This window comes from Chelonoidis abingdonii, chromosome 8 (genome assembly GCF_003597395.2).
Source record: "Chelonoidis abingdonii isolate Lonesome George chromosome 8, CheloAbing_2.0, whole genome shotgun sequence".
Classification (NCBI taxonomy): domain Eukaryota; kingdom Metazoa; phylum Chordata; order Testudines; family Testudinidae; genus Chelonoidis; species Chelonoidis abingdonii.
Genome location: NC_133776.1, coordinates 19,972,546 through 19,999,093, shown reverse-complemented (window position 1 = coordinate 19,999,093; position 26,548 = coordinate 19,972,546). Strand labels below are relative to the sequence as shown.

At 39.7% G+C, this 26,548-nt stretch overlaps 1 protein-coding gene across 1 annotated transcript in view; it reads right to left on the bottom strand.

Annotated features, from left to right (window-relative positions):
- Positions 1-3,002: 3,002 nt before the first annotated feature.
- Positions 3,003-26,548, bottom strand: part of SI (sucrase-isomaltase) — a 198,485-nt gene continuing 174,939 nt past the window's right edge. Inside the window, 5 exon segments of the mRNA XM_075068972.1 lie at positions 3,003-3,506; positions 7,966-8,139; positions 10,686-10,735; positions 11,628-11,716; positions 12,480-12,604. Of these exon segments, the coding sequence (XP_074925073.1) occupies positions 3,429-3,506; positions 7,966-8,139; positions 10,686-10,735; positions 11,628-11,716; positions 12,480-12,604 (516 nt within the window). The 3' untranslated portion in view covers positions 3,003-3,428.

Sequence of the window (26,548 nt, the reverse complement as noted above, 5' to 3'; positions counted from 1 at the left end):
AGCTCAAATATTCCCTTTGTCCCTGAAAGCCAGGCACCAAGACAAGATGCATGGAAAGTGGTTTAAAGAGGGGACAACTTTATTACCTTCACTTATTGGAGAACTATTAGGCCATAAAGTGCAAGCCACCCCTCCACAACTGGTCCAATCCTATTGCTGGGACCTCACCCCTTCATTGGCATTATGATTAAAGGGATGTGAAAGACAGGATTCTCACCTCACTGTACCAGACATTAGGATCCCAGACCCAAGCCCCACTTTTTGAGGAAATGCCTTCCCCGAGGTCCAACGCTAAGCCTGGTTTATCAGGGAACCGACATTCCCCCCAACCACGCCGGGAACCTGCCGTGGACACTCACTTGGGTTTGGGTCAAGGTGTGAGGGTGGCAGCTTAGCCTGGAAGAATGTGATTGATAGGTCTTTTTTCAGATGACCAGGGCCAATGGCTTACCTCAGTGCCACTTGCCCACGCACCTGCCACATGGAAGCCCTCGCAAAGGGGAGCACTTTATTCCCCCCCTTAATTACCCTGCTGACCAAGACAAAGTCTTAGAGTGCATCTTTGTGGAGCTTAGGTGCTAGTCCAGGTGCCACTGAACCAGGCTTGTACAAAGAGAAACCAACCACTCCGGGAACCTGCCGTGGACACTCACTTGGGTTTGGGTCAGTGATTCACCTGAAAGGTAGGCCACCCACCTTCAAATCTCTGCTCCAGATCAGGCAGAGTGAGGAATTCAACTGGTGTTCTAACACCATGTCCTAAAGGTTGTAAAGGAAGCAGGTGCTGCTACTTTCTCCCCCTACCCTGGCTGCTCTGCAGTGATGCCTTTAGCAACTAATTCCAGGAGACTGTAGTTCCCACAAGGCAATAAGCACCTAATTCCCTGAGGGGTGGGGCTTAGCTCACACCCCCCTTTCTTACTGTCTGGCTTAGGCTGGCCTTTGTGAATCTCATTTGTAGGTACCTAAGTCTTCCCAGGCTTTATATAGGGAGTCTGCACAGCTGATTCAGGGTTATGAATTTCACTACCTAGCAAGTCTCCTAAAAGTTAGACATTGCAATGATTAAGTCCCTTTTATGAATTTAGCCTTTAAAAAGACACTTTCTCTCTAATTCTTTAGTGCATTGTCTCTACTATTAATAATAACCATTTAGTGAAATGTCTTTAATAATCAATGATTGCTTGTTGCTCTTTAATATTTATGCCTCACATTAATGAAATCTTGTAAAAGGTGCTCTTCTCTCTTTCCAGTCCCCTCCACCACTGCCACAAACACTTTCGGTCCCTCATTGGGAGGGAGAACAGAAGAAAAAAGATGGAGGTGCGTTTCTAAGATCTGCACAAACTAAGCGCCACCCATCTCAGTTGCCAAAATGCTCTGAGCTCTTTGAGTTTGGATTTCTAGGGCAGCTTTGAACGTGCCCATAGGCTCTGCCTTTCACTTGGCTTTGTCCTGAGCTGGCAGAAACAGAGAAGCAACGGAACTCAGCCAAATGCCATCCATGTATAGCAGGCCTGCACAACACGCAGCCCACGGGCCGCATGAGGCCCGCGGAGGCTCACTGTGCGGCCCGCGATGGGGAATCAAAGGGCTCTGGGCTGCCCGCAGCAGCGGGGAGCCTAGAGCCCTTTAAATCTCAGCTGCGGCTGGGATTCATAGGGCTCTGGGCTGCCCGCAGCCGCAGGGAGCTCAGAGCTGTTTAAATCTCAGCTGCGGCTGGGATTCATAGGGCTCTGGGCTGCCAGCAGCCGCGGGGAACCCAGAGCCCTTTAAATCCCAGCCGCGGCAGGGATTCAAAAGGCTCTGAGCTGCCCGCAATGGCAGGGAGCCCTGAGCCCTTTAAATTTCAGCTGCGGCTGAGAATCAAAGGGCTCTGAGATGCCTGCAGTGGCGGGGAGACCAGAGCCCTTTAAATCCCAGCTTTAGCTGGGAATCAAAGGGCTCTGGGCTGCCTGCAGAGATTCCCAGTCGCGGCTGAGATTTAAGGGGCTCCCTGGTGGGTGCAGGCAGCCCAGAGCCCTTTGAATCCCAACTCCAGCGGATGGGCTGGGGCTGGGATTTAAAGGGCTCGGGCTCTCCTCAGCAGCAGGAACTCTGGGCCCTTTAAATCCCTGCCCCAGCCCCGCAAAGCTCCAGTTTCCCCCAGCCATTGGAGCCCCGGACCCTTTAATTTGCCACTGACAGCTCCCAGTCACCTCTTCAGCTGGGATCCCCTGATTGATTTAAAATCAAGTATCACCTCCCCCAACCTTCCTTTTTGGCCCACACTCTTTTGGTGGGGCGGCACTGGGGAAGGAGGGTTTGTTTCTCCAGGGCTGGGCGGTGCTGGGGCGGGGTGTTTCCGTGGGCCGGGAGGTCCTGGGGGTGGGGGAAGTTTCCGTGGGGCTGGGGAGTTTCGGCCTTCAGCTGTTTTCTTTGGAATAATGTGGCCCTTGCCGCTTTTCGAGTTGTGCAGGCCTGATGTATAGCATCAAAATGAAATGTTGCTCATAGACAGCCGTAAAGCTCTGAAACCCTCCCTCTCCTTTTTTATGTGAGGAATGAAACAGTTTAAAGTTACCAGTAAGGGGCTTAGCTGAATGTAGCAGAACTATTATTCCAGGATCTCTGCTGACTCACTGCATCAAGTTGAAAAGTACAATATTGTTTCCACTAGTTAAAGTGGACACAGCAGCAGAAAGAGCAGTATCCTATTTAACTGAATATTTGTAATATTAAAGATGAACCTGATATCCAAAATTGGTTCAGACCATTATATAGAGAGGATATATGCTGCGTCCTCCAAACAGATGCAGAAGTGTCAGACCATGAAGAGTCAATTTAGCTAAGCCTGGCTGAAAGAGTCCACACTAAATACATCTATCTGCAGGATACAACATGAACTCAGGATCTGCATTCAGATTAGGTCCCGCCCCCATGGATTGGGATAGTTAAAGTGCACATTCTGGTTTGAGCTCAATTCAACTAAAAATTGTTACATCCAAAATAAATCAAAATTATTCATTTATACATTTTTATTTTCAATACATAGTAACTTCATAACTTCAGTTCTTTTGCACACAGTAAGATAAATTACACTATTATATTTCACTGGCTTTTTTCCTCCACCTCAATAACCTGCAAAAATTAAGCTCTCTTTATTACTCAGCAAAAGATCTCTGAGAATTCTTAACATATGTTTTCATTAATATGACATGTATGTTTCAAAATGGGCTCCTACCCATGTGTGCAAGCTAAGCGAACATCCCTACTAATCATGTCAGAATTAAGTGGCACAGGCAAAATTACATCTTAGTGCAGTAGTATGCACAACAGAATTTTTTATTTCTTTGTTTTTTCACTATTAGTATAGCTGAACAAAATACAACAGCTGATGAAAATGTGCCTCTGGAGATGCTTTAAAACTGCCTGTTGTCCACAGATGGTTAATTGCTTGTTGTCCATGTAAGTTGTGTAAATTTTTCAATGCTGAATATTTTCTCAGTAAAATCAATTTGTAGCACCTGCAAGTAGAGAAGAGGCCAAAGGAAGAAAATCAGTATGAGTCTATAATAACAAATCACAATGGAGGGGAGTGCAGCCCAGTCATTCTTAGGGATTTGGGGCTAGATCCACAAAGGAATTTAAGTGACCAAACTGCCACTTTAGGCACCAAAATCTAAATGTTAGTTCTTCAAAATAACTCTTCAGCTGCCATGTCCTCATGCACCTAGATTTCCACTGGTAAACTCCCCTCAGTGCCTACAATTTCATTAGCAAAGTGTCGTAGATATTTAAAAATCTGTCAGTCAGTATATGATGCCTCACTCCAGATGCCTGGCTCCCAGCTCATGTTTAAGTCCCAACAGGATTCTTAAACTAAGCATTTTCCTGCCTAACTCACTTGCATCTTCATCTCTAAAGTCTCACCTGAGTGCCTCATTCTCATATTTTCTCCATCCAGTGACTCTTTATTATATATAGTGGAATAACTTCAACAGGAGAGATTGGGAGAAACCCATCCCAGAACACCCCATGGGCCAATGGTCGTGGCACTCACCTGGCAGGGGTGAAGATTCAAAATTCAATTCCTTTCTCTATATAAAGCAGAAGAGGGAATTGAACCTGAGTCTCTCTCAGCCGAGGTAAGTGCCCAACCACTGGCTAAAAGTATGGGGGGGCACCACTACTTCCTCCTCCTTTTTGGTGAAAAATGGCTACGGTAGCTAATTCCAGGAGAGAGTTCAAATCTGAGAATCCAAAGCAGAGGGCAGCACTTCCCTCCAACCTGAACTTAAAATACCTACCTCCCTTTTGTGGGGGAGGGGGAATCTAATTGCTCACCCTTTTCTTCAGCATTTCTTACGGGCTAGCTTAAGTGGCTCTACATTCAATTTGCTGGCTTTTGTAGATTCCGTTCTTCAGCACCTAGCTCGCCCCATGCATTGTATAGGGAGCATGGGTACCTAACTTGGGGCTAGAAAGTCCACTAGACTGCAGGGTGCCTAAATGTCAGGCATCGCAACATTGAGTCTCAGTCCCCTTTGTGGAACTAGTCCTTGGTCTATTGATATCTGTTTTCACTCAGGGCTACACAGAAGTTATGCCCATTTGGAGTTCATTGCAGGACCTTGGCCTAAAAGACATGACTGTATGTTGTGTAAAATACTTATAATGGAAGAGCCTAGGAAAGGATACAGCTTCCTAATGAACTAAAAAGACTCCGTTTTCAGAAGCATTTTTTTGTTTTAAAGTTTATATACTTCAAAATTACACAGGATAACTAATCATTTAAACAGATTTCCCATTGAACTGTCAGCATTAGTTATAAGGTGAGTGAGGTAATATCTTTTACTGGCGCAACCTCTGTTGGTGAAAGAGACAAGCTTTCAGGTTATACAGAGCTCTTCTCTTGACCTGAAGAAGAGCTCTTTGTTGCTTGAAAACCTGTCTTTTTCACCAGCAGCAGTTGTTCCAAAATCTTACCTGACTCACCTTCTCTCTCTAATATCCTGAAACCAACAAAGCTACAACAACATTGCAAACAATATTAGTTATGGCTTAACATTCAGTTATAGATAGAAAACTAGGTATGCAATAGCAGTCTAATTGACTTTTCATTTTTAAGTAATAAGCAGTTTGGAAAATCAGTTAGGTTCAGAAATTGTATCTTCTTAAGGTATTTTAATTAGAAAATTTATACATTTAGTGCACCACTGTATTCCAGGCTCCTGTACCACTGGCTATATTTAACAACACAGCAAGTAAAAACACTCCTGATGGAAAAAGGTTGCCCTACTTGTGCGAAATTCTATTGTGTCTTATAAAGTTAAAGTTATGCAAGAGTGACAGCAGAAATGAGACAAGGAAAGGATAGTCATCCAAGTTCAAAGGTAGGTAGATGATCAAAGATTAAATACAAGAAAAGAAATGATTCTATTCAAGTTGAAGATAGGACACTGTAACCTAAATAATTGCTTAGCTTTAATTAAAACTCTTGGAAACTGCCTCTGCGTTGTGGTAAGTTCTCAAAGTCATGAGAACTTTATTTATTGCTTGTAATGTTATATGGGAAGAGAGTGAGAGAGATTAGGTTATCCCTAAAGGATAGGATATCTCTATTTTCATTTGAAAATGTCTCTAGTTATAAGAAAGTAGAGAGCAGGAAAGTTTAGATCCATATTAAATTAGTGTGTACAGAGGTGGCATGAAAATATTTCGTTTTCTAAAGGTAGTTCAAGAGATGGAAAGGGTAGAACCCTTAAAAGCATTTTCTCATGACTGATAGCAGCATAGGATGAACAGAAGGCGGCAAAGGCTGTCAGTGAAAATGAGAAAAGAAGGAGCTGAAAGAGAGCTTAGCTCAGTTGAGAGAGGTATTAGATTAAAGGAATCAAATGAAAACTTGTAGAGGAAGCAAGAGCAGCCTAGTATAAATAAACAACAAAACATTCTGCCTAGCAGTCACTGCATAGAAAACGGGTTGGTGAATACTAGACCTAAACAAATGAACCTAAGGGTAATGAAATGGGATTCTACTTTCTTTTAATTGATCTCTAATATGAGGGAAAGTATTTTTAAAAGGAAAAAAAAATAGCTTGGATTTATTTTGTCCCTACTTAAGGAAAACACTTAAGCATGTGTTAAAAATTAAACATGTGCTTAAAAAAAAAAAAAATTAAAGTGCTTTCCTGAATCAGGGCCTTAAATCAAAGATATCATTTGAACACAAATAAATCCAAATAGGGGGTAGTTAACAACCCTGAATGTGTGTTTTAATATCTGAGCCTCTATAGGAGCCGGAAGGGGGAGTAGATGAGAGCAGAGTGGCAGGAGCCAGAAAGGTGAGACAGACTGAGAAGAGAGGCAGGAACAGTAGGTGGGGATGCAGGGAATCAGGAACCAGGATGGGGAAGTCCATAGGAGGAGATGGAGAAAGAGTCCAGAGCTAGGGTGAATAGAAGTAGAGACACTATGGGCATAGAGGCAGACGACTTTATAACCACTAAAACACACCCCTACAGAACCTGGATTTGAACCTAGGATTCTTGAGTCGCTACGTTTCTTTGCTGTCAGCAAATATCTGTGAAATCCACTGGCAAAGCATATGTATCACCCCCTCCTTAGTGACTGGTTGACAAAAAAGGACAAGAGCCTATTACTGCTACAATTACTCCGTGAGCTCAAATAATCTGTTGATCAAAAGGTCCAAGCCTTGCTGATGATCCAAATTATAGCCCATATGTTTCCACATAATAGATTTTCTGTTTTTGCAATTTGTTTGTTTGCTTGCTTGAAATTCGTAAATTATATCCAAAGAACCACATTAACCTTTTCTTTATATAATATCTAAGTTCAGCACAAAAAGTTAGGGAATGCCAGAATTAAGACTGCCTTAATTCAGCCCACTTGTACACATGCATTACGATATAGTTTGACTATTTGATCACACATTTTTCCACCACAGGACTCTGCCTCATTCAGTGCACAAGATGCATGGTGCTACTGGAATTAATCAACGTTATACAGTGAGTGAGGCTATGGTCTGTAGACTCGCTGCATCATTTGTTGCAGAATTGCAGAAGTTTGAAGGCGTTTAGGCAGGAGACTGCAAGAAGGGAAAGGATGGTTCCTTGGTTAAGGTAGCTGCATGTCATCCTGGAAAACTGTGCCGAATTCCTGTGTGATGCTAGTCACCACCTAAACAAACATTTTCAGTGAGCCACTAAATGTGTATTCCTCCATTTTTGGGATGTCCCGTGTGAGATACCTGGGGCCAGATTTGGAGAAGTGCTGGGCTCTCACAACTGCAACTCCCATCCTGAGGAATTGGAGTCTATCCGTCTCTGCCACCAAATTTGTGTGTGATGCTGGGCCCTCAAATATCATGGTGACAGCACCACAGAAATGCCATGAGGAAATAAACAATTTTGCATTCAGTTCAGAGTTTGGGTGGTGTGCATTAAATAGGCCTGAGGGCACACAGCCAATATGGAGGATTGAAGAGAAATATTGAATAACTAACCATTCAGTGAATGAGGCAGGGGTCCTGAAGAAAACCAGTATGTGATTCTGTAATTAAAGGCTGTATCATAATGCAAATAAAAATAGGGTCAAATGAAGGTTGTGGTATCAGCCTTAATTCCCGCATTTCTGTTAACTTTCTTTTAATGTAGTTTTTTTGAGATGTAATTCATTATGTAAGCCTTGACGCTATGCTTAGGAGTGTGCAAAATGAAAACCAACAGTCCCTGCCTGGAATTTGCATTGCCTAGGCATAACAGGGAGGTTTAACAATGCAGTTTCAATCTAAAATTAGTATCTTTATGTCTTGGGTTTATATCCATCCCTTTACATTATTGGAATATACATTAAGATGCATAAACTGAGAATATGCAGAAATGTATAGACAAAAAAGAACGGGTTTATTATAACAGTACTTGAGAACATATTGTAACCAAAACCTTTAATTTTTTCACCTACCTGATTTCCTTGGTTACTGGTGAAGTTAGTAATCGTATGTGTCTGTCCATCATAAATGACAGTAACATTTGTAATCTGTTGGTTTCCTATTCCCCAGATGTTCATATAGCCAAATTTCAATGGATTTGTGTTAGTTAGGAAGTTGTTATGCACCACATTCATATTAACGGTACTCTGAGAAAATTGACAAAAATAGAGGAGAATAATCAAATGTAGTAATATCAAAACAGTAACACATATCATCTTCCAAATAGAGTAATGTAGAGCAATTTAATTCAAGCATCCATGGACCATGGGCAAAATTCACACCTTCTGCAATTTCATTGCCAATAGAATAGGATCTACTAATTTCATTTCTGATTTGGCTCTCAAGTAGTCTGTAGCACAAACCTTTATTTAAGTTGCAGAAACAGGAGTTGACAGATATGTTCACAATCCCATAATTAATTCCTAATGCTTATTTCTACTTATTTTCTTGGCTAATGGCAGAATTCAAAAAGGAATTGAGCATTTCAGCCATAAGAGTCATCTCCATTACATCCTCTTCTCACTCTTTTTTCCTTACCATCTGGATAATTTTTCACTAGTTGCTTTAATAAAGTAGAAGGTTGCCATCAAGTCTTCCTTTATTCATTGGTTTTATGAAGTGTGATCATCACATGTAAAACATGTTTTTGTATTTGGGTGATAAAAATACCTTATAGGAGAGGCAGCCTTTTTATTTCATTGTTCCAGGCATATAACAAAAGTATTGTTTCTGCTGCAGTTTGCAAAAACTTCACATTCACCACATTTCTGTTGTTTTCGTGACCCCAAGGAAGTTTAAGACATGAGACAGGCATGGTATTATCCTCAGCAATTCTCCTTGTCCTTTACCTGACTTTGATAGCTGTATTCTTAAGTGGTTGAATTTCAAGACCAGGAGATACTGTGCAAGTTCCTCACTGGGATCACTCCGATTCTCATAAGGCAACTAAAGCAGAAGTCTGAGGGAGGGCTAGAGAGCATTTATCCTATTACGTCATCGTGTTTGAACAAAGGGAACATAAAATATTTGTTTCCTAAAAGGACAGTTCCTCTCAAGACTGAGCTGCTCTTTCTGAAGGTTCTAATCCAAACATCCCAGCACAGATTACAAGATAATTGATGTATTCAAGCCACCACAGCCCGGCAAAATTCACCGCAGGGTACTTAAGAAACTAACTGAAGCAATCTTGGAACCCTTAGCAAATGTCTCTGAGAACTCATGGAGGATGGGTGAGGTCCCAGAGGACAGGAGAAGGAAAAATGTAGTATTTATCTTTTAAAAAGGGAACAAGGAGGACCTGGAGAATTATAGACCAGTCAGCCTAACTTCAATACCTGTCAAGAACAAATCATGCCAAACCAACCCAAATTCATTTTTGGATGGAATTGCTGGTCTGGTGGATGGAGAGAAGCAGTAGAAGTAATACAGCTTGATTAGAATAAGGTTTTTGACACAGTCCCCCATGACAGTCTCTCAAGCAAGCTACGGAAATGCCGTCTAGCTGAAACACTAATGAGAGTGCAAAACTTGTTGAAAGTAGTCATATTCAAAGAGTAGTCATCAGCGGTTTGCTGTTGAACTGGGAGGATGCATCTAGTGAGGTCCTACATGGGACCAGCACTATTCAACATTTTCATAAATGACTTAGATAATGTAGTGGAGAGTATGCTTATAAAATCTGCAGATGACACCAAGCTTGGAGGGGTTGGAAGTATTTTTGATGACAGGATTAGGATTCAAGGTGAGCTTGACAAATTGGATAGTGGGTCTGAATTCAACAGGATGAAATTCAATGAAGATGAGTGCAAAGTACTCTATGTAGGAAGGGGAAAAATCAGTCTCACAAATATAAAATGGGGAATAACTAGCTAGGCAGTAGTACTGCTGAAAACGATCTGTGGGTAACAGTGGATCACAAGCTGAATATGAACCAACAGCGAGACATAGTTGCAAAAAGCCTAAATCATTCTGTAGCATATGAACAGAAGGTGACTGTACTGCTCTACTTGGCACTGGTGAGACCTCAGCTGTGTACAGTTTCTGGGGTGCCATATTTTAAGATGTGGACAAACTGGAGGGAGTCCAGAGGAGAGCAACAAAAATGATAAAAGGTTTAGAAAAGCTGAACTATGAGGAAAGGTTAAAAAACCCCTGGGCTTATTTAATCTTGAGAAAAGATGATGGAGGGGAAGCCTGATAACAGTCTTCAAATATAATAAAGGCTGTTATAAAGAGGACAGTGATAAGTGTTCTCCATGCCCACTGAAAGTAGGACAAGAAGTAATGAGCTTAATCTGCAGCAAGAGAGAGGTTGGGTAGATTTTAGGAAAATGATTCTAATACAAGTACTGGAATAGGCCTCTACAGGAGGCTGTGGAATCCGCATTTGTGGAGGTTTCTAAGAACAGGTTAGACAAACACCTGTCAGGGATGGCTTAGGATAATTTGGTCCTGCCTCATCATGGGAGGCCGGACGGGATGACCTCTCGTCCCTTCCAGTTCTACATTTCTATGACATAATTAACATTCGGGAATGTTGCAATGAATGGTGTAGGTATAATGGGACACAGTTAAATGGGGAGAAAAGAATGATTGTAATTAGAATTCTAAACAACACTTTTGAGTCTTGAAAAATTTTCTTTGGGAGGTAAAAAAAGAACTTAAAAATGACAAATGATTTATAAATACACACCTGGTTTGCGGCAAATGTTGCTAAGAAATAATTACCATTTTCATATGTGTCTATAAAAGAAGAAAAAATCAGTAGAATGAAATCTATTCTACTACCAAAAAAAGATAAAATAACAATAACGCACCCAATTTTTACAAAACCAATACCTTTCCCAAATTTTTCTTTGCTGTTTTCAGTTTAAACATTACAATCAAATGATCACATAACACGTGTTGCTGTTCACATATTTCTATAAATAACATATTTCATTAGTGTTATGCAATTAGTATACAAACTTGTTCCAAGGTTGAACTACAGTATTTCAGCCAACAGACCTAGAATTCTGCACAAATTTTCAAAAGAAACTTGTTTGTAGATTTTTAAATAAGGAAATAATTACAGCTAATTGCCCTTACAGATATTTGGCAATTAATTAGTTCAAATTAAATTAAAGGATCCTCCTGGTCCACTATGAAAAAGTCATGTACAAATATCAGAGAGATGGGTGGATAGTTCCTTGCACTCACCTGCCTTAGGCTTCTGTGCAGGGCTGGGTACAAACTAGTCCTAGGTTTATAAACCAAATCTAAGCAACATACTCCTGGCCCTGCTCCCCCATCTGTGAACAGTTGGTATCTCGGTAATGCGAAGAGTAGAAAGGAGTGTGGCTGGAGCACACTGTGTTCTCGGACCATTTGGGGGCAGCAAATAGCCTGGAGGCTGTTCCAACTGGTGCACATTAGGAACAGGCAAGAATCACCCTCTGGAAGGAGGGAGCAGAAAGCCACCTGTACTCCCACCTTCAGACACCTCTGAGGAGATGGCCCCTAATATTTCAAACATCTTAATTTAAAAATTTTAACTGTTTAAATCAGTTTGGTCCTGATCCTCTTTTACCTGTATGCTGTCACTTGCAGGAGTGGAGCCCGTCTTTGATATTACACCAAAAGTGATCACACTTACCAATGCTTACTCCATCATCCCAGTAAAGCTGACCTTGAGCGACCTCGTTATCATCCAAAGCAACAGTAAGTCCCATAAAGTTTTGTCGGCTACAAAAATAAAAAAGGAAGCCAGAAATCATATTCATTCTCCTCCTTTCATTGCAGTCACAGCTGTACAGATTGTGACAACTGGAAGTTGACTTTTGGACTCCCTGACACACACTTACAGATATACGCTCGATTCTCAGTGTCAATATTCTTTTCCATTACATCATCAGACTGAGCAGACATTGTGTACTTAAAAAAAAACAGCAATTTGATTCTTATTTAGGACTCATTCTTGTCAACTCCTGTCCATCTGAGTAATCTTATACATGTGAGTAAACTCAGTGGGTTCCTATGAATATCAACATTATTCACTCAAGAGATGCAGGATCATTGCCATAATTTCCAAGCTCAAAATTATGGGGAAAGACAATAAAGAAAAAACAAAGTGGGAGCTCATGCAGTCTTTGTTCTGCATGCACAACAGCCTTACACATCAGTGGGGTTTCCATGGTTGGAAGCAGGGGAGTGCTAGGTGTGTCTTTTAAAAAGAAAAAGATACCATAAAATAAGGAAACATACAAATATGTTTTTCTTACTGTATTATTGCTAATAAGCGTCCTACAGAGGATACAAATCTCATCCATTTCACTGAGGTCTCAAAAGCTGAGGAAATAAACCTCACTCACTTCCCAAGCTACAAATTAATAGATCAGTTCGAATTACCATGTAGACAATTGTTAAGATTGGCTAGAATATTAGCATTGTTTTTCAAAAATTACTGTAAAATTGTTTTAAAGGAAACACTCCAATTCATTTCTTTTACCTTTGATTGGTATTAAGACCAGGTTCTTGCCAGGGGATGATGTAACCTCCCCGGATATGAAGATTGATATGCTCAAGAGGTGCTGGCAATGTCTGGAATTGTCCCCTTATTTCAAGATTTTTTCCCTAGAAGAGAAGTTTTTTTTGAGTCGGAAGGCATAAAAGATTGTATTGAATGCAATTTTGCTTGCAAATGTACTAGTAGTGATGTACATACAGACAATTTTACACAATTAACTCACAGAAACATTAACTGAAATCCATAAAGATGGCCATTTCCAAATCCATCTGTGATGCAATATTAATAAACCTTGCTATAGCTTTAAGTAAATATTTGGTTCATGTGCTCCATCATAAGGAACGCTACTCTTTGGGTAAAAGTTGGTTTTGCTTTGTTTCTTTTGTTTGTTTTTATAACTTTTCTGGTGCTTCAACTGCAAAATATTCACACTTCAGGGATGACAGTTCAGCCACAGGACAAAGAGGAGGTACGCTTTGTGTCTGATATACCAGGTGCATGAGCTAGCTCTTATCATGCAATATGCATACATGCACACGTCTCATTGTATCAATGCTAGATAATTAGGCAAAGTAATGAAGAAACTCAAAATAAAATGATTTGTTAACCAGGGAAAACCAGACAGTCACTCCGAAACACCTCTGTTTCTCTGTATACTGGCATTTCCATATATTCAGCAGTTCCATTTTAAAATGGTGACAGCGGAACAGGTTGCATGCCAAAACAAAACTTTATTTGATGAATCACAGTTTTCTATTTAAAATGGCAACTATTGACAAATAATATTTGATCAGTCCTATCTGATCACAATTATTTGACCCTTTCCTAAGTTTTGGGTGCTCAATTAGAGTTTAGTATCTTTTAATATTATATTCCAGTTATTTTTAAGGCCTGACCATGCAAGCTGCTGAGTGCATTCTGAGAGGCATTGATGTCAATGGGAGTTAAAGGTGCACAGTATCTCGAAGGCGTGCTCAGCACATTCTAGGATCCAATTCTTTAAAAAGGTCTATTGTACAGAGAACAATCTTAAGTTGCTTACCGTGTAATAATCATACCAGCGTGCACTGGGTATATAAGCATTCACTTCTGTAGCTCCCTGAAATGTGAAAGCACAATTATAATAAGAATTAAAACTTAAATCAATTTTATATACACTTCCTTTTAAATGTTTATTCCATAAAGAACATAAATCTTGAAATCCTTACTTCATCTAACACAGGGCTAATCAGCAGTGCTGGGCCCCACAAAAACTGTTTGTATATATCCCACGTATTTTTGTCTTCCACAAACCTAAAAGAATGAAAACATTGTCAATCATGGCTTAATCTTTTCAATCTTACTTTTAATTCTGGGCACACACTCAGGTTAATGCCGCCAATCAATTCCACTTGCCAGGAGGCCCTCATACAGAAGTGAAACACCACCATTTTTCTATGTGGTTAAAAGTTACTGACGTGCCATTGAAAGAGCACCATTAGCTGGATAAGCTCCCTTTTTTCAGCTCATGCCACCTAGATTGCACTTCTCTACAGGAAGGGACAGATTGCCTGCTTTTGTATCCCCAATTAGTCAGAGGTGGGGAAGGGCCAGTCAGAACAGAGAAGGACAAAGGACTATGGGAAGGGGTATACCCATAGTCTCATATAGGTCATAGGGAAAAAGCATAGGTGAGGTTTATGACTGGGCAAAGACCGAACTCCTGCTTCACAACAATTCAGTTACTGTGTATCAGTGTTGCTGTCAAACACTTAATACTTACTCGAAAAGCAGAGGACGTGTTACAGTGCTACCAAGAACATGGGCTTCATGCATTAAAGTGTAGAGATAAGGTAACAGCGTGTATCTTGTATTGAGTATATCTCTGGAAATATTTTCAAACTTTTCATCAAAGGAAACAGGATCTTGCCTCTAAAAATACAGATAAAACAGGGTTACTATTTGTATTGGAAAATCTCACTTGTATCCACCTTTCTGCCAATGGGAAATGCATGTGGGCATCCAATAGAAGAATTTGGCTTTATTGACCAAAATTCAAACAAAAAGTTTTAGGCAATTAGAAACCTGGCATATTTAGAGAACTCCAATAAACTGAAAATAAAGCATGCATCTTTGTGGGTCCAAATCAAGTCCAAATAAAGCTGGTTGTAGCTGAAGTCTGCTCTGCTGGCTTCCCGGAAAGTGAAGTCCGCTCCCTTCCAGACAGCCAAACGGCAGGCATGATACTGTGGTAATGGACACTGTATTTTAGGTTCTGATCCAAGGCCCAATGAAGTCAATGGGATTGTTTCCATTGATTTCCATGGATGCTCAATCAGGACCTACTTTAGGGTTCTCGTTATTACGGAGCACTACCTTGGGAAGGAACTGCAGCTAATGCTATTGGAAATGACTAATCTCAGTGTCATGTAATTTACAGAGAACCGTCAACTCACCTGAGTTCCTATCACATTATGATTTCTAGAATAGGTGTAAAATGATCCAAGCTGCATCCACCGGGCACACATTTCATATGTTGTATCATTGAAGAAGCCACAGATATCGGCTCCAATCTAAAAGCATTTAAAAGGTAATTCGATCTGAATACTGTAGATTACTAGAATGGTATAAAAACCTTTAGAATAGGAATTTAAACTAATAACTTAACTTACATAGGAAATTCCAAAGAGGCCAAACTCCATTATACCTGCCAAAAAATCCAAAAAATAAATAAGACAAACTTTTCACTTGCATCTTTCTCTGTCAGGCCAAATGAAGAGGGATTCTTAGCAGGGGAAGTGGGATTCACTACAGACAAGGATACTGCCTTGGTCCCACTTTCCCATGCTACAAAATGGTAAAATGGCACAATTCCACTTTCTTGATGTGATATCATGCAAACTTACACTATCACTGAGAGTTTCTTTTCTTGGTAGTTTGCACGACAACCCAACATGAACCTCAGCCTAAGCGCTTATAGCTTGAATGGTTCTAAGGTTTTCCCTATAGGTCTTATCCTTCTTTGCTTCTAGATCCATATACCTGAAAAACCTCCACAGATTGGAGTTTACATTCCTACACTGAAGCTAATCAGACACTTAATACAACCTTACAGTCATTCAGCAAAAATACCGTTGCCTCTTTATGCATGGTTCAATCACCCAGTGTCTGGATGACTCAATTAAAAGAGTTCTGCATCCCCATTCAAGCTCCAAGGATTTGTCCCTCTCTTACTGAAACCCTCTCATCTCCCAGTACAAAACCACCTAGCAATTTTCACATGTCCAGTTAGCATCTAGAGACTAGCCAGTGTCCCACCTGTTACGTAGTGGTTTTCCAAATGATGATTTTCTACTATACAGCAGAGAACCGGGTGCTGTATGTCACAGGAAATGTGATTTCCTGTAGATCTGTGATAAGCTCATGCAGTTGATCTTAATTAATCACCTCTCTGAATGCCCTTTGATCTTTTGGTCATGCTAATTTGGAGATTCTTGATGGTTCAGCTCCTTACATTGTACCTTCATTAGTGTGTTTTTAAATATGTGTAACATTAACTGAACAGCCAGTCTTAGCTGACTTAGTCTATCTGACAAAGAGATGTTTAATTCTGTTTAAAACAATAGCTCAGGTTGGATACAACTTCACATGTTTAAAGGTTGCATTAGTGCGGAGAGATGTTCTACACTGGGCAATCCTAAGAAATTCATTCAGGCTTCAGGGATACTCCCTATATTGAAAATAGTGATAACATCAGAAATAGCTCTAAAAACAAAATTAACTCCTAATGCAGTCATTGTGCTTCAGCAGACGTTTTTTCCTTTGTGATGGTTTAAAGCTTGAGGGCATTAAAATAAGTTACTCCTCCTACCAATAATAGATTTTTCAAGCTGGTCCCATCTTGCATAGTTATCACCAAGCCAGTGACCTGTCCATCGTCCACTAGAGAGAGTATGTGATCGGTGAAACCAATTCCCTTCCCCTGTAGCATGGGACAGCACATATCAAACAATAAGAGAAGCACATTAATGTGGCAACATAGAAAAAAACTTCCTATAAAATACCATTAGGTAGACAATGTAAGGACCACATGCTCATGTAAAATGTAATTTTACTTCTGAGCGCTCAATCTAAATCAGTATGCACATGTTTAAGCTTACTGCAAATGCTAAAAGAAATACACTGAGAAAAGTTCTTATGTCATAAATTACAGTGAGACCTAAGAATCAACACTACTATCCAGTGTGAGAAGTGGGGTGCTGCCTCTACAGCCAGCATCAAGTTCCCAGAACAAACCTTAATGTCTCAGCCCTTCTCTAGGGCACATAGATAACAGAGCAGAGATGAAGCCATGCATATTGCAATCTCTTGAAGTGAGATTCAAAGAGTCTAGGGAATTTAGACCATTTATCTTCTAAAAAACTTACTGTGTTAATCCTAGACTACTTTGAAACTCAACCAAATATTTCATATATCAGCCATTGGATAAAACATATGCAGAACACAGATTTTCTTAAAGAAGTTTTTCCCTTCGGTAATAATACTTAACACAGTTATTTTACACTGAATGGCAACAATTATTTAGAAAGCAAGGTGATCTTTTGCAGTGATTTGGGAGGAGTTTTAAAGAACATTATTTGTCAAAACAATGTTGACTGATATGGCACATTTGGTGTATGTGGAATATACATTGTACACTCATACATCTAAATATTCCATCAATTGTCTATGTGGTCTACATTGTGCATTTTAGGCAATTTCATAACTGAAATTTAACTTTTCCACAGGACGAACGTGCACTGATAGTGATGGGACGAAGCTTACACAGTGCCAACTAAACATAATCACTGAAGTCAATTGTTTTATCCTCAACTGTTTAAGCACTAAATTGACTCACAAAGATTAACACAATGGGGAAATACCTTTGAGGGGCAGGCATTAGATTACTTTGCTAGAACTAGTGCTCTGATTTCCTTCCTGCTAATTGTGTTTCATCCACAGTTGTTTACTACTGGCTCACACAAAGTCAGACCAATCCTTGAACTCCCACAGAAAGCAGAATGTAATGTGGCCGTCAGGCACAGAGTCCCCAAACAAACAGCATTAAAACACATACATCATGTTTGAAGTTATTGGTGAGGCTAACCTCAGGTTTCCTCATTGTGGGCTCAGCCATTGAGATGAAGAGGCAGTCAACATGGTATTAAAATAGAAAACTACTTGTAGCATAAAAGTTGCTGAACCTTCTTAGAATAGTAAGATGTTGAGAAACTAGTACAAAATGTCCTACAAGGTGTATACTAACAAAGAGAAGCAGGCACTTACAGTCCACAGCCATCAATTTTACACTCTTCGCTGGATCATTTTGGATTAGTGTGGAATTTCTACTATTCTCTTTGCACCACTTGCTGTAGAATTGCGGAAGAAATCTGGGAAAGCTGCATAAGCTCTGTACAGCTAAAAAAGTAACAGACAATATATGAAAGAGACACAGGTTTGGATATTAATGTATTCAACTGCTTACAACCTAAACAAATTAAACTAACTGGCAAGATTGTAATTAAACTACAGAAATCTATTGCTAATGTGAACCTACAGAAGTAGGAAATCAATCCTAAAAATCATATTTCTTCTGTTAACTTGTTAAAGACATCCCTTTAAAATTCAGAAAGTCAAATTCAAGTGAGAAAACAGTAAGGAGAAACAACATCTGCAAGTTATTATGAAGATATCATAAGGCAAACCAAGAAAGAATTGAGAAGCAACTTGTTCAAGACATAAAAACTAAGAGTAAGATTTTTTAATGTACATCAGAGGCATAGGAAGCCTTCACATTCAGGCAGTGGTGCCATTGATGACAAAGGTATTAAGAGAATCACTCAAGGAAGACAAGGCCGTTGCAGAGAAACTAAATGAACTATTTGCATCAGTTTTCACTGCAGAGGAGGTGGGGGAGATGCCCACAATAAATCTATTCTTTTGGGGCAATAAATCTGAATAAAGATAATTTGGGCGGGCGGGGAGAGTCTTGTAAAAGTAAGCCATGCCTCACCGTTCCCTAAGAATTCTTAAAGGGGCTCAACAAGCATATGGATAATGGTGATCCAGTCAATATAAGGGTACTTGGATTTTCAGAAAGCCTTTGACAAGGTCCCTTCCCACAGGCTTTTAAGCAAACTAAATAGTCATGGGATAAGAGAGAAGGTTGTCTCATTGACCAATAACTGATTGGTTTAGATAGATCAGCAGTCTGACCCACCATGCAAGGCCCTATGTTCTTAAGTCATGTCAGCATGACTCTTAAGAAGAGGATGAACCATTCACTTCTCCCAGGACTCAATTCTTAATATAATACTGACTTGTAAACCAGTACTACACATAACCTATCACAAAAAAGACAGATGTAGAAGGCCCGAGACAACTTCAGGGCCCGATTCCATATATTGGCTTCAGGGGAATTTGATGTTGCTCAAGACTCTTATGTTTCTTGCAGGTGCCTGGCCACACTTGTAGGCCAGGTCTGAACAGCTTGTATCTGAGGCATTGCTGTAAGGTAATAGGGACAGAAGTTGAAATGCTGTCTCATTGGCTATGTGTTCACTGGAGTAGAAGGTACAATTTCCAGGTTGGGTAGACTGAACAGTAGCAGCTCTGACTGAGCTAGTGTCATAAAAATAGAAGCAGAGCTACCACGGTGAAAGCCGCAGAAGTGCCTAGCAGATCAGAGTATGATCCCTTCTGTGACCCTAGCGATGTATGTAGGCTGCTCGCTCCTCCCAGTGCTTGTGCTGATGTGGCTACACTTCAATTTTTAGTCTATGTGTCATTTCCAGATTAAGAACATCTCCTAGCTCTAGCGCAGACATATTCTAAGCCATTGGTTTCAATGGAGCCAGGATTTTACCCTATGTTTCCATAGGATTTTATCCAGCATTAGTACAATGTGGGGAACAAAATCTAAATGAAAGAGTGAGGAACACTGGATTATCAATGAATGGCTGGGGTTTAATAGTCAACGTGTGTGAAGTAGCATAGTGTTCGTTGACATGCTATAGGTTTCAACGCCTCATTTTGTAAGATTCATATCCAACTCTTTTTTTATACGAAATGTAGGTGGAGATGATAGTTTAAAATACATTCCATAACGTATGTTTATTATTACAGTTTGTTACAGCCTAACAGACCAACTGGAACATGGTTTTACCAGTGAACTAGAGTGCTAGACAGTCCTGCCCTGAAGATTTCAGTTTAAGTCAAAGACAAGGTGGAGGAAGCATATAACAAAAAGCAAAGAGCTTTGGAAATAATTATATTAGTTCCATGATTTTTCCCCTAAAAAAAAATCTGGTGTGGGGGGTGCTGAAGGATTAGCGAATTGGAAGCCAAAGAAAGGAGATCATCACAGAAGGAAGGAGAGAAGAGGTACAGGGAAGGAAGGAAGGAAGAAAAGTAGAGTAGGCTGAGGAGAGAAGCTGTGAGAGAGAGGGGCTGAAGGGAAGATTAGGAAGAGTTAAGCAACATACCTGATCTGTGTTTCTAAATCTGCAGACTCATAACTACACATTAGGATAATCTGGCCAACCTAAAGAGAATGGAGGGAAAGAAAAGAATTAGTACACTGAATGATTTTTTAGTAGTTTGCGAGACCTACTACAGCTTTTAAAATTACTCTCTTTGTATCCAGTGTACTCTCAACTTAAGAGAAAATATTACATGTTTTGCAGTTATGTACTCTAGCATGTACAATAATAAACTCCTTCTAGGCACATTCACACCCCCTCCCCAAAAAAGATATACGCTGAATTCATTGTTCATAAGTGACACACTACAGTCTAACCATCCTCACTATACCTCGTCCAGAGGTACCACAGACACACTAATAACAGACGGGTGACGGCAAAGCCTAAAAAGTCTCATAAAAAAATACAATTTATTCAGAACAGTCATTTTTGCCTTTGAATCCACTCCTCATTTTTCAACTTAGTTCTCACAACAGACTTTGCCCAGAACAACCAGTTGCTGTTAGGCCACTTGATGAAGACACCTGCACACCTCTTGTGATGGTGGATAAGCATTGTCTCATTGCCCAGAGATAGGTGGTCCTAAAATACAGAACAATCCAGTTTTACAGTTATTTTAAGAAGCAAATATGTACATATTTAATAATGAAGTAACATCTGGTGATCACTATCTAGAGATACGTAAGTGATAAAAAAGGACGCAAAGTACTGACCAGAATAGCGACGAATCTCATTCCTTCTTCTTTTATTCGATTAATCATAGCAGGAAGTCCTGCAAAGTTTGGGCTGAGAGTAAAGTCTAACTTCCGCTCCATGTAATCAATGTCTGTATACTGTACATCCTGCAATAAGTGAACACAAGAAACAAAAAACCTTAGAAATTATTTGAGAAGTCAAAGGCGTAATTAACTTTAAGAAAGTCTGATTCAGACTGGATTAGCTTCAGAATGTTTAAATGCTATCATCTGGGGTTCTTATTTTTTTATGAATTAGGTTTCCTGACTGTAGGAAAAGTGCTGGCTTTAACAAAAGTAAAAGGGCAAAATCCTGTATTTTGAAGCAAAGACATTGGGCTAGATTCATCAGTATGTTCTATATATTCATCCATACTATACATTTAGTGGATTTGCACCACGAAGAAGTTGGCTCAAAATATTTAGAGAGAGGTAAAATTTAAGATTTGAAGGAAGCACTGTTTTCTGTGTACATATGTTTACAATGTTCTTATATAGCAGCTAATAAAGTTAAGTAAAGAGATATATAAATTGCAGCTCTATATCAAGCAGGGAGAATGCAATGAAAACAGAATGGTATAGTAACATTGTGACATGGTGGAAAAATTGTATGGTCCTTTAACTTAAGCAGTAGTTTATGCTGTTTCCTGAGATCAAGAATTCAATCCTGATTGATCTTGTGGGGGAGGGATAGCTTAGTGGTTTGAGCACTGGCCTGCAATCTCCAATTATAACATTATATAATCCTGTAAATAAACTGACCAGGGTTGTTGTTACAAGTCAGGGGTATACATAAATGGAGATGAACTGCTGTAGCCCTCTGACATCTGGGATAAACTTCTCTGCCCCAGAAGAAGTGTATAAACCATGCTAACATCAGTAGCTATTTATCTGACTATAGGCCTTGTCTGCTCTTGGACAATATGATGTGTTCTTAACTCAAGTTATCTATTTCAGGTTAACTAATACTGGATAAACTCATAGTGAAGACAGGGCAGTTTGTAGTTTCCACACGTTAGGTGGAAGTAAACCACTAGCCACCAAAAGAGTGTAAATGGAGTCAAGAACACACAATGTGTTTTTTTAAAAAGATGCACCCCTTGTGATCACATATAAAGGTTTATGAGTTTGCTACTCTCTCTATGATAATGTGCTTGGTCCTTTAATTCAAAAAGTAGAGGCTCGTGCTTTTAGATCTAGAGACGTGGGTTCCATCCTTGCAGACTACTTGAAAAAGGGTATCATTACAAATGGTGGCCCGTACCGGGATATGACCTACTGTGGACTTCATCCAACTTCTGCTCTTACACAAAACCTTAACAGTAATCTTAGCAATGTTAAGGAAGAAGAATTTTCCAAATTAACGTACTCTGTGACAGCCAGATGCATGGATACAAGGAATATGAGGCTACTATTAAGGTTCTGCATGAGGACAAAATAGGGATAAAGTTAGAGACATTGCGTTGCTCTTCAGCATCTGTAGGAGATGGAAGCGAATGCCTTTTGGTATGTTGGACAATCTTATCAACACTGCAGGTGATGCGAAGGTGACAAGAATGATGCAGACTTTTCCCTTAACTTCTTTCATTCTTTCCAGGTTGAGTAGCAAGAGTTGGTCCTCAGAGGACTAAATTTGTTTTGGTTTGGTGTATGTGTATGTAAATTCATCTGTGAAGAGGCTATAAAAAGGGCTTAAAGCATACAAAGAATACCGTTTCAGTACAGTATGTGTTTCATTTCTATCAATTATTTCTCATTTCTTTTTCCCTAAGAAACAAATCTGTGATTAGAGAATTCAAATAACATCACTAATTATAACTCCAAACAACATACATAAGGTATCCGAGCTGCCTTCATTGCCTCATAGAGGTCAGAGACTTCAGTGTCATTTTTGTATCCATAACGCATAACTGGAATCCCAAAGACCAGTATGGTGGCATGACCGGTCGTCCAATCAGCTAACAACAATAAAGAGAGGAAGAAACATTTAATCTGGTAATATGGAAAACACAGACAAAAATAAAATTGATTGTATAACTTTCAACATAATTAATCCTACTGCAGTGTATTCCTGAACAACCAACTCCGGCGTTGGGCCCAACACCATGTAAAGATCCAGAATTCCTCCAATAGTGCGATACGTCAGAGCAGGGGTTGGCTGGAATGTGACATCTGCAAATGCAGAGCATACATTCAGGAACCAAGAAGTTGAATAACCATTTTTATAGAAAGTGCCAATAGAGGAAAATATTTCTGAAAGGTTCTTTTTTTTTTTTCCTTACCCATTGCATTACTGGTAAGCAGAGAGACTCCATGAGCATTTCCATCATTTTCCAGGCCCATGTAAAAGGGATGAAAACCATAGGAATTCAGTTTGTACTGCAAAACAAGAAAAAGAAGTTATGGTTTCACTTTGGAGGTGGAATATACTTTGTAACGTTCTACTGGCAAGTAACTAGTCTAATATTCTAAATGATTACTGATAAATCCACTTCCTAAAAAAACTTCCCCATTTTCATCTTTTAGGCACTTTTCTTGTATTGTACTGATACATTCAACTGGCCTTTTACATTTTTTTTTATACAAAAAGTTCTCAGGTGTGATTGTAAAGGTCACGAGAGTACAGCTATGTAAATAGAAGACAGCAAGGTATTTAATGACTAGACTGATGAAGCAGCATCTAAAGGAGAGATCATGTAACAGTCTATAAAGTGATCCACCCATGTATTTTCCTATCACACATGTTTAACAATGACAGCTCAGCACTGTACAACTAGAAAACAATGATTATGGAGCACTCATTTTAAAAGTCAAGTCATGTAGTTTGCTATCCACTGAACTTTCATCTCAGTAGTTTCACAAATTCCTTCTCCATACTGTGGCTTGCTGGAATACTTGTTGTGATTGCGCTCCACTGCAATGTGATGTGTGTAAATTAACGTACAGTTCATTACTGAACCACTTTTCATAAAACACAAGTCAGGGTGAGTCAGTGATCAGTCTTAAGTCTCTTTACATAGTGTATATATAGAAGTTACTATTGCATTTGAGGCCCCAGAAGACCCACTTCCTTCTCTTTCTGTTGGCAGAGCAGAAGCTCTACCTGGGATACTTCTACATCTTCTCAGTAGTGTGACAAGCTTCGGCAGCAGCCCAGACTATGAACTTGGAAGAGTGGACATTTTTTGTACCCTCTTAAGCAAGAAAAGATCACCCAGGATTATGTCGAAGTCCTCCAGCATTTAGTCACATTTATAGGAGCAGCCTGAAACTGATAGGAGGCTGGTTCCATCCTAGCTAATGCCTGGCCTCGTCTCACAGAGAGAGTGACAATTGCATTCTCCTTGCTCCTGCTTATTGCTGCTGACGTCCTGGTGCCTCAGTTGGCCGCGTAGTGGGGATGTTGGGTTGCTGATCCTGGTACTAACCCGTCTCCAACTCTTGCAGACGGTGGAAACCATTGTGCTTATGTTCCTCGCCATTTCTGCCCCAACTTCACCTGCGGGGGTTGATGTGTGATTTCAGAATTGCTGGGCACTCTTCCGTAATTCCCATTAAAGTCAACGAGAGCTCTCAGCATCCAGCATCGCAGGAAACCTGGCCAATGTATATTTTAACTATGTGTGTGAGAGTGATTGTCTATGGGTTGCTCTCCCTTTCCCTGTCCTCTTTACACTAGCCACATTTGCAAAATGGATAAAACTGCTGCCAAGACATGTCTCTATGAAATATTAAAACCACAGTATTTCAGGCTAGAAGTGGATTTCACAAAGTGGCCTTCCACAAAATCATCACACCTTGAAAAGTTAATAAAAGTTAAGTTTCCAGAACTTGGGAAGAAGGAGAGAAAACTGGCAAAAAGCATGGCCAAAAATAGTTCTCCAGCTCTGCTCACCTCTTGTAGAACCTAACATACACCATAGAAACATAGGAATTGTCACAACAGATAAGAGCAGTGGCCCATATAGCCTGCTATCCCATCTCCAGATGTGGTAAATATTAGATGCTTCAGAGAAAAGTGCAATTATTGCAAAATGGAATAACCTGTTTTAAGAGAGGTTTTTTTCCAAACTCCAAGTTACCTGATAGGTAACTGTCTTACCTGTTACTAAACTTTGTTACTGTTACTAAACTTTGTTTTGGTTTGTTGTAATGATAATGATATCTGTGACCAGGGCATATCATACACCAATGTTACTGCCTGCATTGTTTTAAAACAAAATATACTATCGTCGCCCTGGAAAAAAACTCTAAGTAATGTGTACCAAGAACATAGTTGCTGCTTATAAAATAATCTAATTCAAATTTTATCTCTACTTACACCAGGGGACTGGTCTTTGGTGAACATTCCCCAGGTCTGCCAGTTCATATCACGCCGAAACGTAGTGTGTTCAGTTTCACCAAAGCCGTAGACATACTGTGATGGCAGACGAGTAGAAATCTGAATGAACATGTCACTAAAAGTGAAGCCAGGTACCTGAGAATCCCAGCTGAAACAGAATGAGAATTATCCCATCATCATCAGTAAAGAGCTGGAAAGATACACAAATAATAGTTGCTGAGAAATTTGAAAGTTACCGAGAATATTTGGGGTGGTAGCAATGCAATTGCTTTTCTTAATGAAGCACAAGGTGACTGTTTAATCTGCTAGAAGACTATCTGTGTCAGAGTGTAAGGAAGTTGGGTATTATTGAATACACTCTGGAATTTAGATAAAATGAACACTAAATACCTATTAAGAAGTTTCTTGAAACTGAAGGAAACTCTAATTAATCTATATATTAATTTCAAATTTAGTGATGTTTTTAAACCCAGTGTATTGCATGCTTAGCAATGATGACATATGGGGAAACAAAGGAGATGTTAGAGAGGCTGATGATTAAGGTTTGAATGATTTGTGAAGTCAAGGCTGAAGACAGTTTTGTTGGTTTGGATAAGCACTTGAACTTTCAAACAGAAATCAAATTGTGAAAATTTTGGGTCTCTTGTGTAATTTGTGCTGTTACTCAGGAGAAAAAGTTTTCATAGATTCAGAAGATTCCAAAGTCAGAAAAAAACATGGAGATAATCTAGTCTGACCTCCTGTATAATACAGGCCATAGAACTTGCCCAAAATAATGCCTAGGGCATCTGTTTTAGAGAACCATGCAATCTTAGTTTAAAAATTATCAATGATGGAGAATCCACCACGACCCCTTGATAAGTTGTCCCAATGGTAAATTACCCTCACTGTCAAATATGTATGCCTTACTTCCCAGTCTGAATTTGTCTAGCTTCAGCTGTCAGCAATTAATTGTGTTATACCTTTCTCTTCTAGTTTGAACAGCCCATCATACCTATTTGTTCCTTATGTAGATATGTACAGATTGCAATCAAGTCACCCCTTAGCCTTCTCTTTGTTAAGCTAAACAGATGGAGCTCTTTGACTCTATCACTATACAGTATGTTCTCTGTTCGTTTAAATCATTCATGTGGCTCTTCTCTGAACCCTCTCCAGTTTATCAAAATCCTTCTTGAATTGCGGGCACCAAAACTGGATACAGTATTCCAGCAGCAGTCGTACCGGTCAAATATAGAAATAAAATAAATAACCTCTTTACTCCTAGGCAAGAGTCTCTTCTTTATGCATCCCAGAAATGCATTAGCTCTTGTAGCCAGAGCATCACACTGAGAAGTCCTATTCAGCTGATTTCCCACCATGACCCCAAATCTGTTTCAGAGTCACTGCTTCCTAGGATAGAATCTTGTACCATGTAAGTATGGACTTTGTTCTTTGGTCCTAGATATATACATTTACATTTATCCATATTAAAATGTC